The following is a 16,317-nucleotide window of genomic DNA, read 5'->3' as shown; positions in this document are numbered from 1 at the left end:
TGATTTCAATGGGAGGCGTCGGCGTCTTTTTCCCGCCAGCAGTAAAACTGCCTCGCGGGAAAAAGAAGCGACATGCCCTATCTTCGGGCGCTTCCGCCTCCGACCTCCCATTGACTTCAATGGGAGGCAGGAGAAAGCGTATATCTCGCTGTTTTATGCCCGCGGCGCTCAATGGCCACGGGCGAAAAACGGCGTGAAAATCGGCGTGCAGGGAGAGGAATATCAGCCTCAAAGTTCCAAACGAAATTTTGAGGCAGATATTCCTCCCCCAAAATACTCAGTGTGAACAAAGTCAGTTCTTGAAGTTGAAAATGCAATGGCTAGACGACTGTTCCAGAGCATCTCCACAAGTCTTGTGTGGTGGTCCCGGTATGCAGTGGTTACTACTTACGAAAGTGCTCTAAGGAAGGACAACTAGAGAGCCGCTGATCCGACAGAAAAGCTATTGTAGCACAAGTTGTTGAAAATGTGAAAACGAACTATGATAGAAAACTTTTAGGAACTGAGTGCATGTCAGTTTGATCGTTCTGCGACTACGCAGCCCCAAATGCAGCAGCGTGCCTATGCTGACCCCTGTCCACCACCAAAAGTGCCTACAATGGGCACGTGAGCATCAGAACTGGACAACGAAAGAAAGTGCCCTGGTCTGTTGGATCATGTTTTCTTTTGCATCATGTGGACGGCCGGGTGCGCGTGCGTCGCTCACCTGGAGGAGAGATGGCGCTACCATGCACTGTGGGAAGAAGGCGAGCCGGCAAAGGCAGTGTGATCTGTTGGAAAACCTGGCATTTATGTGGGTGTTACTTTTACAGGTACCACCTACCTAAACATTGTTGCAGATTAGGAACTCCCCTTCATGGCAAGGGTATTCCCTAATGTCAGTGACTTCTTTCAGCCTCATAATGTATCCGGCTACACTGCAAAGATTGGTTAGAAATGGTCTGAGGAACAGAGAAAAAATGTCAAGGTGATGACTTGGCTTCTATAATCTCCAGATCTCAATGCGACGGAGCATCTGTAAAATGTGCAGGAAAAACAACTTCTAATCATGGAGGCTCCACCTCGCAACTTACAGGACGTGGTGCCAGATACCACAGGACACCTTCGGAGGTCTTGTGGAGTCCATCTGTGGACATCTTTATTAAAAGGACATGGATAGGCAGGATTTAATTGGCGCTGGACAGGAAAATAGATGGAAGTTTGCTCTGTAGTATTCTCGTGACCTTTTTTATCGTTCTGCTTTGAATGTTTGGTTTGCTGCTTTCTAGATGTAAGTCGGCTGTGAGGGAAGAGGATGTAAACAAGTGGATGTGCTTATCTTACAATAACAGGACTGACTGGGCAACGTGGACTGTCACTTTTCCCCGTTAGTAAGGATTGAGTGTCGTATGGCCAAACTAAGAATTGCGCTATTAGCATCCTTTGTGTGTAACACATAGTGTGGGTCGTTTATAATAGTGTTGTTTTTATTATTGACTTTTTGTTGAATTGCATATGTGGCCACAGCCTGTTGGTAGTAAATAGAAATAATGGGGCAAAACATACAGTAAATATTGCAATGACTTGTGTATATGTTTACATGTGATTGCAAGTTGATTCATGAGTTACCACCTTAGTAAAGCGGCTTTATAGCAAAATGTCAACAAGCTACTTATATATATATTTTTACAACAATCTGTAGCTTGTGCCACCATGTCCACTACAGACCTACATATATGGAAATCCATAGTTTATCGACCGGCTTCAGGCTGGGTTCACACTGTGCGTTTCTATTGCATTTTTCGCATGTGTTTTCTTTTTATTTTTGGTTGAGGTACTCCCATTGAGAGAACAAACAAAAAACCCATGCAACAAAAACGCGTGGCAAGAACCCAGCCATAGAATTTACCAGAGAATTGCCCACAGCAGCCTATTGGTGTACAACTGGCATTATTACACACTAGTGGTATATAGAAACACATTATATTTCCATTCAGACTCTGTGGCTTATTCGGGCATGCCATATCCCAGACCTGGACGGAGCCCACTGATTTTCCAGTCACAATGTCAGCCGTTTTTTTTTTCAGCCCAATTTCATCAATTACGTTTTTTTTCACTTATTCGCTGCGTTTCTTCCCCATGGACTTCAGTAGAGAGAACTATAGCATTAAAAACTGACTGCCGTTTTTGCATGTGGTACTGAGACGTGGTTTTCCATAGAAACCGTTCTAATACTATTTTCCTTGACTAGTATTAAAGTGCCATTTGTCATTTTTTTTTATTTTTCGTTTTTCACTTCCCACCTCCCAAGAGCCATAACGTCTTTATTTATTTTTTGTCAATAGAGCGGTGTGTGGTCTTATATTTTTGCGGAAGGAGTTGTAGCATTTAAAGTATGATATAATGTACTCGGAAGCGGAAAATTTTTAATTTGCGGGCTGAAATTGGAAAAAAATCGCGCTTCTTCAATTTTATTTTTTGGGTTCCGTTTGTACGTCTTTCACCGTGTGGTAAAAACAACAACAACTTAACTTTATTCTGTGGCTCAATACGATTACAGTGATATCAAATCTATATACATTTTTTTTATATTTTACTACTTTTTTATTTTTCCGTGCATTGAGCGGTGCGAAGGCTTATTTTTTTGCGGGACAAGCTGTAGTTTTTATTGGCTCCATTTGTTGGTACATATGACTTTTTGATCACTTTTTATTTAAAAATTTTGGGGAGCTATCGGAGTGGGCCGCCCCCCTCTTTTCAACGCCTCAGATGCTCTGGTTGTGATTGACTGCAGCATTTTAGAGGTTAAACCGCGCGATCGCTGCTCCCAGCTGTTAGTTTCGCGTGTCTGCTGTAAAACACAGCCGACTCCCACAGCATATGGAGCGCGCTGAGTGTGTGAGCGCGCTCCAAACATCACCCCCTGCACCATGACGTACTGGTGCGTCATGGGGTTAATCTTTGTTGAATAGCTACAGCACTGTGTCACCTCTCCTGACATGTCTGTCTCAGTGGATACTTGTTCCAGAATTGTCATTTTATGGGGAATACATATTTTCTTAGAACCCTGTGTGGTGCTGTTTCTCTGAATAAATTGACAACCGGGTCTTACCGTTCCCCTTGTCAAAGGGCGTGCACTGTCAGCAGTGTAGGGCTACACCCCCAACTGGTAACACCCAATTTATTCATCGTTTTCTAGGAGGAATAATAGAGAAACGGTACAGCGCGGAAAGATGCTCCAGAATTGTTGTTTTATGGGGAACACTATTATTTACTAAGACAGATATGTGAGGAGAGTTGACATGTACTCTTTAAATGGGTTCCCGCCAGATTTAGGCCTCATTGACACGACCGTAATAGTTTTTACTGTCTGCAAATACGGAGACTGCAGCTAAGGATACACATCTGAAGCCGTCCGCAATTGCGGAAGCGCCCATAGACTTCTATGGGTGAGTCTGTGCCACATTTGCGGACAAGAATAGGACGTGTTCTATATTTTGCAGAGCATTTCAACGGCCTGGACACACATCCGTAAATATACAGAACGGTGTCCGTGACCGATAGACCTGAATGGGTCCGCAATTTCATTTGTAATTACGGCCATGTGCATGGGGCCTTAGTGATGGCGTATTTCTAGGATATGTCATCACTTACTGATTGTTGGGGATCCTAGTGCTGCGACCCCCACCGATCCCTAAAATGAAGGGGCAGCAGCGCTCCTACATAGGGTTTCCTTGCACAGTGACGCTCCCATCTACCCGCTGTGCAAGGAAAGACACCACCGCTCTATTCACTTGAATGCAACGGTGTTGCCGTTCCCTCCAGAGTGTGTGGCCAGGAGCGTCGCTGTGCAGGAGAGGAGCCGAAAGGACCTTCGCCCTTTTGTTCTTCAGGAAGCCCCAGAGATATATCCCCCAACAATCAACATTTTATGATGGGAATACCCCTTGAAATGCAAAATCGAATAACCACTGCATATTGCTTTTGGAAGGTTTTGTACTTCTTTCATGGCTTTTATTAGACTGAAGGTTTCGTCACGTTCTTCTTCGCTGTAGCAGCGGAATCCTTCTATTTTATCTTTTGACCTATCCACAAGCTTTGTACAGGTCACAATCGTGATTTGTGCATATATAAGAACTGTGTGACGATCTGGCAGTTTGTCTGTTACATAAAATAGGAAACGAGCTTGTGCCGGAGTCTTATGTAACATCGGCTCTAATTAGGCCACTGCCATTTCTTTTCAGAGTAAACATTTGCTAATTTCCTTTTCATCTCTATTTTGACACAAATCTGTTCCTTGTAATAAATGAAAATCTGTTCTCTGATTGCCTTGCGTCTAGACGAGCGTGTTCGAGAAATGAAGCTGTATCTAGACTAGTGCATGGGAAAAGTGGGGCAGTTGTCTATAGCAACCTTTCAGATCTCAGCCCTTATTTGTCCGAGGACTTTGGAAGAATTAAAGCAGCAAGTTGTTTGGTTGCTATGAGAAACGGCTTCGTTTTCCATTTGAACTACCGGTCGTTATGATGAAGCTACTTCTATTTGTTTTCTATCAGGCAGTCCAATAACTGTATTGTGTATGTCACCTACATTATAGAGAGACACCAAATTATGGCTGTGACTAGTCCAGTATTACGTCCAGTATTTTTCTATAGTTCAGGGAGTATTTACTATGGAGAGGGGGTCCAGCCCTTGTTGGTCCCATCCCCTTTGTTATTACGGGGTGAGAACCAGTACAGGAGCGGGTGGAGCATTGGCAAAGGGGTCATGAAAAAGGCGGTAAAGGTGGAAACACATGTCCCTTTTCTCCTTGGTGGCGAAAACCAACCACCATAACGGAGAGCCTAGTTTGTTCTTGACTGTAGGACCCCCTATCTGCTGCGTACACCACTACGTATGGTTCTAAAGAAAATATGAAATCCTAATGGAGCCTCAGAGGGGAGGGATTAGTGATAATTATGGATGATGGGGGAGAGAGAAGAGGAGTGTGAATGTAAATGTAGGGAGAATACTGAGGGAAAATAATGGAGGCAGGACACAGAACCGCAAAAACCGTAATATTAAGAACCTTTTCATCACTTGAAGTAATTTGATACTGATGGTGCTCATGGGAGATTGAGGCCCCGTTTCAATTTTTTGTATAGAGCTTGATGATTACTTGTTGTACCACTTTACTATCGGTTGGGAACAAGAATGTGTAATGTTTTTGGGACGGTTACCTATTAATTAAAAGGCTTTTCCCATGGATTTCCACAGGATATGCCATAAATGTCCGATAGATGCTGTTCCCACCTCTGAACCCCGTTCTACCTTGCTCGGCTCCCGCTACTTCCCGGTCACTTTCTGATGAGGTGATCTGGAGTTACAGAAACAGCTGGGCTTACGCGGTTTCAGTAACGCCCATAAAGTGAATGTAGATTACGGATATCCTGTGGATATATGCCATAAATGTTCAAGATGGGACGTTTTCTAGCACCTTTCAGAACTGGTCACTTGAGAAGTTTGAGTGCTGGTTTTCAATAATGTCCTATTAAAATGTAGAAATAGCCATTAAGGGTTTTTCATTAATTATACGCCTGTTCTTCTGGTCTGACATGGATTAGATATACTTAAGCTTACACTTCAGCTTGTCAAATGTAAATCTTTTTGAGTGAATCATCCTTTATTGTGTGTGAATAGTATTTTATAAGCCAATCCTACAGCTGAATGATTGTTGTTCTGACATTCCTTCTCATATGTCCTTTTGGACATGTAAGAAAACCACTCTGGTGGTACACTTGTTGAGCTCTGACCCCACAGATGCCTAAAAAGTTGTGGTACCACCACTTAGTAAGCAGTAAAACTTCTTTGGTTCGTGTTGATCACTGATTTCTTGTAATGACGTGAAGGCAATTGAAGGGACCCCCTTTAAGTAAGGCCCCAACTATAGTTTTCATCTGTAATTACAGAATCGGTAATTACGGAACCCGCGATGACGGATGAAATTGCGGACCAATTCATTTCTGTTGGCCATGGATGCCTTTCCGTATATTTACGGATGTGTGTTCAGGCTGTAGAAATGATTTACAAAATATAGAACATGTCCTATCCTTCGCAATTGCAGCACGGACTCCCCATATGAGCGCTTCCGCAGTTGTGGACAGCTACAGATGTGTAGCCGTTGGATCTGTATTTGTGGACAGTACAAACCCTTACGGTCGTGGTATGGGTATGTGTTGTCAAAATCAAATATGGTGGATGCTGTCTTGCAATGGACGCCTATTATTTTTAGTAGATGCCAGTGGCCCTTAGAGCCAAGGGTCATGTGCTAGTGAGGGATCCTGATCGAAAGACTCTACTTTGATAAACTTACATTAAAGGGGTAAATATTTAGCGGCTATTTCATCATTAAATGTGTACAGTAAATATAGCTGGAATTTTTGCAATAAATCCTTTTTCTGTGTTTTTACAGACATTCAGGAGTGGAGTGAATTGAAGCAATTCTTTGAAGCGCACTATTCTCAGATTTATTTTATCTTCTATGAAAATTTCATTACACTGGAAAGTAGCTTAAAGCTAAAAGGTATTCATTCAGTCATTCATTCTGTCACTATATTATCCCTGTGTACTAATATCACTGTGCACAATTCTGTATATCAAGGCTGAGTTCACACGGGGCGGATACGCTGCGTAAAAGCACACCGCTTATCCGTCCTGTGCGCCGCAGGGAATTCCGGGCGACAAACCGCACCAAACTGTGGTGCAGTTTTTCTCCCGTAATGTCCGCTGCGGTAAACTGAAACACTTAGCCGACCTGCTAGCAGGCCGGCCTCCTGGGATGAGGTTTCATCCCAGGAGACCGCTGCACCCTGTGATTGGCTGCTGCGGTCACATGGGATGAAACGTCAACCGAGGAGGCCGGCCTGGAGGAAGAAACACCGACTCCTGAGTAAGTATAAGATCTTTTTTCTTTTTCTGAGTTGTGAATCACAGCAAAAAACTTAACATTTGCTACTTGTTTCGGGTTTTACCTCCACATTGAATTCAATGGGGAAAACCCGAAAAAATAAGCAGCGTTTACACACATACAGTTGACATTCTGCCGAATATAATTCCGCACCACTGGTCAACTTCTGAGCGTTTTTTCCGCTCGTTAATTACGCAGCGTGTAGATGAGTTTTGTCTTATCTCACTTTGCTGCTACTGTATTATGCTACGGATTTTTCGCAACAAAATTCATTGCAGAAAATCTGCAGTATTTAGGCTACGTGTGAACCCGGCTTTACTATAGTGGATGTATCATTTTGTGACCTGTTTTGTTTATACTTGAAATGTGTAAGGAGTTGTTCACATCTGCATTAGGACCCTCCTTCACAGATTTCATGGTTTTTGCTGCAGCATGCTGTGCTAAATGATGGCAACCATGTCAGAGACCCGACAAAGCACATTAGGTTTTGTCGGGCGCCAATTGTTTCCATCGTGCGACGGACACCGTGCTTCAGGCATTTTGGTTGTTCCTCTCCTATGACAGGGCAGAGCAACGGAAATTCGAACGCTGGTGTGAACTCATCCTTGGGATCTGTTCACACAGTTTTTTGCAGTCAGAAAAAAATCCGCCTCAGAATTCCTCCAGGAATTTTGAGGCAGATTTTGAACTACCTGCGCATATTTTTTTCCTGCGTTCTTTTTTTTTTTTTTTTTTTTTTTTCCCTGCGGCCTTTCAAGCTACTGCAAGGACAGTGGGCAAAAAATGCTCAAACGAGCGTCTGCCTCCCATTGATTTCAATGGGAGGTAAGAGGCGAAAACCGCAACCAGAAAGAACAAGACGCTTTTTTTTTTTTTTTTCTGCAATGCATTTTTTGTGTCCAAATCAGCGCCAAAAAACTATGTGTGAGTTGACCCTTATTTTGCAGCTCTTCTGGAAACTTGTTGACCAGGAGGTAGAAAAGGGGAACTGTATCAAAACTGGTGCAAAGGAAAAGTAAAGGAGTTGCCCATAGCAACCAATCAGATTCTAGCTTTAATTTTCCCAGAGGCCCTTTGGAAAATCAAAACTGATATCGGATTGGTTGCTATGGGCAACTACCTCCCTTTTTTTTTTTTTTTTTTACACTACTTTTTAAAAATCCCCCTCCCCAATAAGTTTTCCATGTAATACGCAGACACCGCAGGTCCAGCAAAGCGAGTTTCACACTTTGAAGTGGTTCTCCGCTCTTCCTTAAGGAACAATGGCAATAATAAATACATGCATATGGGGCTGCATATATATCTGTACCTTCATATGATCTGTATTGCTCCCTTTATGATAGAGCGTGATCTAATTATAGAGCGGCAATGGGGAAATCGATGTTTCATGATTACACTTCTTCAGCCACTCAGATTTGGTTTACAGCCGTCTGTTTTATGTGAATAGTGCAGCAGACACCGGCTCCTGAAAGGGAAGTCGCACGGCACTACAACTCCCAACGGTTTCCATATTCTACGATCAGAACGTTCATCCTTTCAAATGGAGTATCTGAAAATTAAACTATTTCTATTTCTGTATATTTAATATCCTATTATGTAGGTTTATGTGAGTGTTCCCTTTTATTTTGTTGCGTAGGGATAGCATTAAACTGCTGGCTGTTTAGTTTTACCCTTTGTGTATAGATGATATTTGGGGATTGCATAAATCGCAATGTTATTGGTAGAGAAAACCCACGGCACTCGCCATTCAGTCGAATTATTCATTTATTGTTGCGGGGAGACGGGTAAAAGCAGTGTGGATGTGGAGCTCAAGCCTACGGCCGTCTCGTGTGTACCCACGATTTGTCAAGGCCTTGGAATTATCACAGACCACGCCCCCTTATATACATAGTAGTCATCAGGTCAAGCGGTCCTAAAGTCCTCCATCGGTCTTACACTTGCTGAATGAGAGGAAACCCCACGTGTTCATCCAGGACATACGTTATTTCAAGTTATGGTCTACGAGAGACAGATATAATAGCAAGTTAGCTGAACTTTAACATCCCATATATTTAAGTTCATATATTATTATTAATGCTTTTGAGTAAAGAGCTTAAATCACACATAACGACATAGTTCTGCATGTGATAACACACTCAACCGATGCGGTCAAGCCCCCCCCCAGTTTTCGATACCTTGAACGTATGATCTGATTACAAAACCAGTAGTGCCCACATCTTCACTAAGCCATGTAGGTATAGGGGGATTATTGAAAAAACGGCCCTTCACCAAATGTCGGAATGAAAAGACAAGCCTTTTCTCTCTCTATCTTTGTTCCTACTCCTATTTTTATTCTTAGTGCAGTTGCACACGACAGAGTGCCCCTGGGGCCATCTTTAACAGCATTGCATTGGCGCCCGAGAGTTTTCACAGACCCATTCACTTTAGTGGGTAAATCGGGTCTGTGAAAATTGGCCCGATTCTCGGATCCGTGGAAAGATAGGACATGTCCTATCTTTCCACAGATCACTGACGGGACCCGGCCGGCGCACACTGTCGTGTGCATGAGGCATTCGTATCTTTATGGATTCCCAGTAGTACCTCCCTGTTTTTATTTCTGGCTTTCTCCCAAGCAGTATAAAGAATAGAATATGGGTATCCTCTAACTTTTAGTTTCTCAAAAAGTTCTTCAGATTGGAGTTCAAATAGTATACAGGCTGTCATAAAACAGGCCGCTTCTGTTACAGAAGTGATTCTTAAGACTGCTTTATTCTATTTAAGCAATTCTTAACATATTCTGGTAGTTCTTAAAGAGGCTCAGTCACCAGATTATCAAATCCCTATCTCCTATTGAATGTGATCGGCGCTGCAATGTTGGTAACAGCAAAGTTGTTTTGTTTTTTTTTAAAACGATAATTTTTGCCAAAGTTATGAGCTATTTTATATTTATGCAAATGAGCTTTTCAATGGACAACTGGGCATGTTTTCTCATTTTACCAACTGGGCGTGTATTGTGTTTTTACCAACTGGGCGTTGTGAATAGAAGTGTGTGACGCTGACAAATCAGCATCATACACAGCGTGACGTCACCCACAGGTCCTTTAACCTTGTCGTCGGACAAAGAAGATACATCGGCTCCAGGCGTCCTAGAGGGTTATCTGCTCGTCTCTAGGGAGTTTGCTATGCTTACCTGCACACGGTGATGCTGCTGCAAATTCAACTGTACTCCCTGACGCCTGGATGCGGATGTGTCTTCTCTCTTCCGATGCCAAGGTTGAAGGACCTGTGGGTGACGTCACGCTGTTTGTCTGCAGTGAAAGAAGCTGGCTGGGAAAGATGACGTCACCCACAGGTCAACCTTGGCGTCGGAAGAGAGAAGACACATCAGCTCTAGGCGTCAGTAGAGTTGAATCTGCAGCAGAATCACCGTGTCAGGTAAGCATAGCAAACTCCCTAGAGACGAGCATATTAACCTTTTGGACGCCTGGAGCCGATGTATCTTCTTTGTCCGACGACAATGTTGAAGGACCTGTGGGTGACATCACGCTGTATTTCTGCAGTGAAAGAAGCTGGGTGGGAACGATGATAAGTGTATGATGCTGATTCGTCAGCGTCATACACTTCTATTCACAACGCCCAGTTGGTAAAAACACAATACACTCCCAGTTGGTAAAAACACAATACACGCCCAGTTGGTAAAACGAGAAAACACGCCCAGTTGTCCATTGAAAAGATCATTTGCATAAATATCAAATTGCTCATAACTTGGGCAAAAATGATTGTTTTTAAAAATAAAACAACTTTGTTGTTATCTACATTGCAGCGCCGATCACATTCAATAGGAGATAGGGAAAGCCGGCTATATGACTGCCTTTTTTTTAACAGCCATCACACGGCTGCATTAAAATTAATGCATGTCTATGGGTCTATTCACACAGCTGGTTTTTTAACGGACTGTGAAAAAATAGGACATGTCCCATTTTTGCCCGTTTTCCCGGATCCCTCAATAGACTCAAGTCTATTGAAAATGTGTCCTGCCCTGGTGAAAAACTGATGTTTTTCACGGCCGATTTGGCACCCAGTTGTGTGAATATAGCCTAAGTTTACTATCCTGACTGCTCTTACACTCCTTTATCTTGACCAATGTTTTTTTTAGTTTTTTTTTTACTTTTGTCAAATTGGAACTATTTTATATTTCCAGAAAAACCGTTTAGTTCTCATAGCATTTGACTTATGCACTTTTGGTATTTATTATACTTTTTTAATCTATAAATTAGACCTAAATCCTCCCTCCCTCGCTTATCACAAGTAATTTTCAGCTACTACTTCTTACTTTTATGATTCATTTCTAATAACTGTTTTATTGCACGGCATGACACCAAAGTTGTGGTACCAGAAAAAAAATCTAAAAATGGTTTAATTCTGGCAGGAGAGACACTAACTGTGTCTCCTCTACCTCTGTCACTATGCGTAGCCATGCAAATTGCGATCTAATATCCCTTTTTATTTAAGTATTAAAAAGATTTATCCTTAGACCTTGTACTGTGAATAATTGGAATATGACTTTACAATTCTAGCGCAGATTTATAATGTATGTACTTCCAGGTTTTTGAGAAATATAAAGAGCACTTGTTTTGTTTTTTAGGGAATAAATCTCAAAGGGAGGAGCTGGACTCTATCCTATTTCTTTTTGAAGTAAGTATTTTTTTAATTTTATTTTTACAATGATCTATTAATATGGCAAGTACTAAGATTTCACCATTTACTTATATTATAGTGATGTCATTATGCAAACTATTGGGTCAGTTTATAGAATTGTTGTTGTTGTTGTTTCCAGTAACCCCTTAACGACCGTCGTATAGTGTTTTAACGGTGGCCGATCAGTGTAGTTCTTAAGTGCCGCTTTTTCACGTCGGCACTTCAGAAGAAGTTTTCCTGCATCGGGCGGGGTGCTCCTGAAGCCTGTGCTGTTACGAACAGCCTCGGGCTTCAGGGCAGCGATCGGAGACCACTAGCAGTGGTGTCCTATCATATTTAACCCCCCAGATGCGGCGCTCAACTGTGACCGCGGCATTGGAGTGTTTTTTGAGGGAGGGGACTCCCTCTCACCCCACTGGCATCCCCCGATGCAATCGCAGGGTGTCTATGGTTTCTATGGCAGCCAGGGGCCTAACAAAGGCCAGAGGCATGGCCTAAAAGATGCCTGTCAGTTTTAGGCCTCGTTTACACGAGCGTGATATACATGCGTGCGACGTGCATGCGTGTCGTACGCACCTATATTAGTCTATGGGGCCGTGCAGACAGTCCATGAGTTTTGCTCAGCGTGAGTGCGCTGAAAAAAAACTCACGACATGTCCTATCTTTGTGCGCTGTTCGCGCATCACGCACAAATTGAAGTCAATGGGTGCGTGAAAACCACGCGCACCGCACGGAAGCAGTCAAACTCTGCATGTAAACCGAAAACCACCACGTGCTTTTCTGTTTACAAACATCCAAACGGAGTGTCATAATGATGGCGGCTGCGCGAAAATCACGCAGCCGCTCATCATACGCTAATGACACACAGAGCTGTTATGTGCTTTTGCGCACGCAAAACGCCGCGTTTTTTGCGTGCGCAAAACACACGCTCGTGTAAATCAGGCCTTAGGGTATGTGCACACACACTAATTACGTCCGTAATTGACGGATGTATTTCGGCCGCAAGTCCCGGACCGAACACAGTGCAGGGAGCCGGGCTCCTAGCATCATAGTTATGTACGATGCTAGGAGTCCCTGCCACGCTGCAGGACAACTGTCCCGTACTGTAATCATGTTTTCAGTACGGGACAGTAGTTCCACGGAGAGGCAGGGACTCCTAGCATCGTACATAACTATGATGCTAGGAGCCCGGCTCCCTGCACTGTGTTCGGTCCGGGACTTGCGGCCGAAATACATCCGTCAATTACGGACGTAATTAGTGTGTGTGCACATACCCTTACACTAACAGGCAATAATACACAAGTATTGCAGTGTATTATAAAAGCAATCAAAAGATTGCATAGTGAAGTCCCCTACTGGGACTAAAGAAAGTTAAAAAAGTTTTATTAAAGTTAAATAAAAAATTTATTAAATAAAAAATGTAATAAATTAAATTAAAAACCCATTTTTTACCCTTCCAAAATAATTTATTATGAAAAAAAGTAAAAAGTTCCACATATTTGGTATCGCCGCGTAAATAACGACCCAAACTATAAAACAATTACATAATTGAATCCGCACGATGAACACCGTAAAAAATTAAATTAAAAACAATGCCAGAATTGCTGTTTTCTGTTCATCCTGCCTTCAAAAATCTTGTAAAAAAAAAAACCCTCATACAGTTACATTGGAGAAAAAATTAAAATGTTATGTCTCTTAAAATATGGCGACACAAAAATAAATAATTTTGAAAAAAAAGCTTTTTTTTTGTTTTTTTTACTGTTTAGAAGTAGTAAAACATAAAAAACCTATAAAAATTTGGTATCGCCGCAACGTAACAACTCGCTGAATAAAGTTATGTTATTTATACCACAAAGTAAACTGCTTAAATTTAATACGCAAACAAGAATGGCGAAATTTCCATTTCTTTTTTTTTCACTACCCCACCAAAAAAATGTAATAATAAGTTAAATAAATTATATGTACCCCAAAATGGTGCTATTAAAAATTACAACTTGTTCCGCAAAAAAAAAGTCCTTATACAGCTATGTCGACGGAAAAATAAAGTTATAGCTCTTTGAATGTGACGATGGAAAAACTTTAAAAAATTGCTTGGTCATTACGGTTTAAAATACCTTCGGTACTAAAGGGTTAAGGAGTTACTTCATCTTGTTGACCCCCTTTTAAAATGAAGAGAGCTAAGCGATCACTTGATCGCCATAGGTCAAGCTACTGAAACGTCCGTGATCAGCTTTTATCACCAGGGAAATTGAGGCTGGCCATAAATTTTCCTCCTTAGAGGACGTTTCACGATAAATGTAGCATTACATGGAGGTTATTTAGATTATTCTGATCCTTAGAGGCTTTCTGCTCTGTCTTATAGTGGATATGGAAAGGGAGTGTCTCCTCGGGCACTGCATACATTAGTGAAATGTTATGATCCTCTATGGCCACACATCCGCCAACAGAGTTTAACTATTCGCAATGAATAAAATATGTTTCCAATTCCAGATGCATCATGGTCTTTTCAGCAGTAGAAATAAAATGACTTCTAGATGACGTGGTGTGTAGTTCTTGTGGTAGAGCAGTTATAACCTAATGCCGTGCAATCTAGATAGTTAAAGAGAACCTTTCACTAGCCCATACATGTGTAGCTGAGTGCACCATGTAATAGGCAGTGCTGCACAATCCTAGTGTTACTTTAAACTATGTTTCTAGCCTCCTCCGCTATTTAGATATCGGTGCCGTTCTATTTAGCGCCTGATATGTAAATAACCCCCTTGAACTGTCAATGGGGCGTTTCTTTTATTGTAAATAGCAGGGGGGGCGTGATACTTAGCTCTCTGACACTGTCCAATCAGATACGGACAGTGTGAGAGCGGCTTGTGCTGTGTGATCTCTCTCGCGAGATCAGTCTTGCCTGCCGAGAGCTGAAAGAGAGAATGAGAACGTGCTCTGATTTCCAAATCCACTTGCACGTTCACTTTTGCATTGTTCGATCATTGATTATTCCTGTTGCACAATGAAAAGGGAATCTCATCATTATTGAGCCTCCCAAACCGTGAACACCACTAATTATCCATGGGGGAAAGCAGTAGAAACATACCTCACTTGCATATCTTAGTCTTTGCATCGCTGTAAAAAAACACCGTTTTATTATGCCAGTTGTCGTATGGAAATGAGGTTTTCAGTGGCCACCGAACCAGGAAGTGTCCGGTACTTTGCATTTTTATAGCTGACCGTTAGTAATTGCTCTTTCTCGATCTCTCTATCCGGCCTGTCCTTATTCTGATCCCTGCATACTCAAACCTTGCATACTTCCCTTCTTAAAGGTAAATCATAGTTAAAAAGGCCATTGCTTTCTAATGAAATAAGGATGATCAGTTATGATGGCCTTGATCTATCAAAGTTAGGACACATTAGCAAGCCAATAATAGAGAATTAGAAGTATAAGGAATTGGGTTCATTACCTAATCTGTGGCCTGCATGTGTCCCTTGAGGACTGAGCTGTGCAATTGTCATTGAACTGATTGAATTCTGCCAACCCAGAGGAAAGCGGATCATGTATAACCTGCACTTACAAATAAAATAGCGTTTTAGAAACCGAGCAATGTCCTGATTTCTTTTGTGCCTGAGTATATTTTAATACGCTACGCACACTCTGCAGCTTTCAGTCTGTACAAAACGGGTTGTCCGGCGGTTTAAGCAAATTAATGTTCTTTTTTTTTTGCATAATCAAGTCATACAATTTTCGAATGTACTTTTTGTATTAATTCCTCACGGTTTTCAAGATCTCTGCTTGTTGTTATTATTCAGTATGAACATTCATTGTTTAATTCCAGTGGATAAAATTCTGCCAATGGTCATGTGATGGACACACAGGTGCTGGGATCGTTAGAAGACTGACACACCTGTGCGCCTATCACACAACCATGGACAGATTGTTCTTACTGCATAACAGCAAGCAGAGATCTTTAAAACCGTAAGGAATTAATACAGAAAGTATATTGGAATAGCGTGTAACTTTTAATTTTCCAAAAGTAACATTAATTTGCTAAAACCTGCACAACCCCTTTAATCTCCTGATTTATTTTTATTATGGATCTCGCTCATATACCCCGTTGTCTTATTAGTGATTATTGCATATGTTACTGTGTCTCATATGTTACTGTGTCTCATTGTACATTTGTTTGGTTGCTATTCTTTTGATTTAGAAAATTCTACAACTACTACCTGAAAGGATTTTCTACCGCTGGCAGTACCATAGTATAGGTAAGAATCATGTCATTAGCATAAAAAAAAAAACTTGCATTTATATATTAAATAATTTATACTGAAATTCTGAAATAAAATGGTATTTGACATTTTCAACTTTATATTCCGAGCAGTACTAAATAAAGCTGTGACAATACACCCAGTTGGAATGCAGCTGACAGATGAATTGCCCATCATGGAACCATATTTCTCCCAGATGGACGATGGAGTCTGAAACCATGGATAATGCATCCTCCATTGTCTGATCGGGAAATAAGGCTTCATGACCATAAATTTGGCGAAGCATATTTTTTACGTGTCATTTTGCAGAAATATTTCAAGTGTTTATTTCGGAGCATCGAATGAGAATTTTGCTCTCTGAAATTCACCTGAAAGTTTGCTGTGTGAACATGGCCTTATACCACCTCTTGGTTGGCTTTTTTTGTACTAAAATTTTGGTGCACAATGTCACATTTTAAGCC

At 41.7% G+C, this 16,317-nt stretch overlaps 1 protein-coding gene across 4 annotated transcripts in view; it reads left to right on the top strand.

The window, feature by feature from the left end:
• The window catches only part of RALGAPA2 (Ral GTPase activating protein catalytic subunit alpha 2), a 283,670-nt gene that overhangs the window by 18,219 nt on the left and 249,134 nt on the right, over positions 1-16,317 (top strand). For all 4 annotated transcript variants that reach the window (XM_075862975.1, XM_075862976.1, XM_075862974.1 and 1 more), the window contains exons 2-4: positions 6,431-6,541; positions 11,550-11,599; positions 15,796-15,853. In XM_075862975.1, coding sequence (XP_075719090.1) covers positions 6,431-6,541; positions 11,550-11,599; positions 15,796-15,853 — 219 coding nt within the window. The remainder of the gene's footprint in view (positions 1-6,430; positions 6,542-11,549; positions 11,600-15,795; positions 15,854-16,317) is intronic.

The sequence above is a fragment of the Rhinoderma darwinii genome, chromosome 4 (assembly GCF_050947455.1).
Source record: "Rhinoderma darwinii isolate aRhiDar2 chromosome 4, aRhiDar2.hap1, whole genome shotgun sequence".
NCBI lineage: Eukaryota > Metazoa > Chordata > Amphibia > Anura > Rhinodermatidae > Rhinoderma > Rhinoderma darwinii.
The sequence above is the reverse complement of the archived record's forward strand: the minus strand, read 5'-3'. Positions and strand labels throughout refer to the sequence as shown.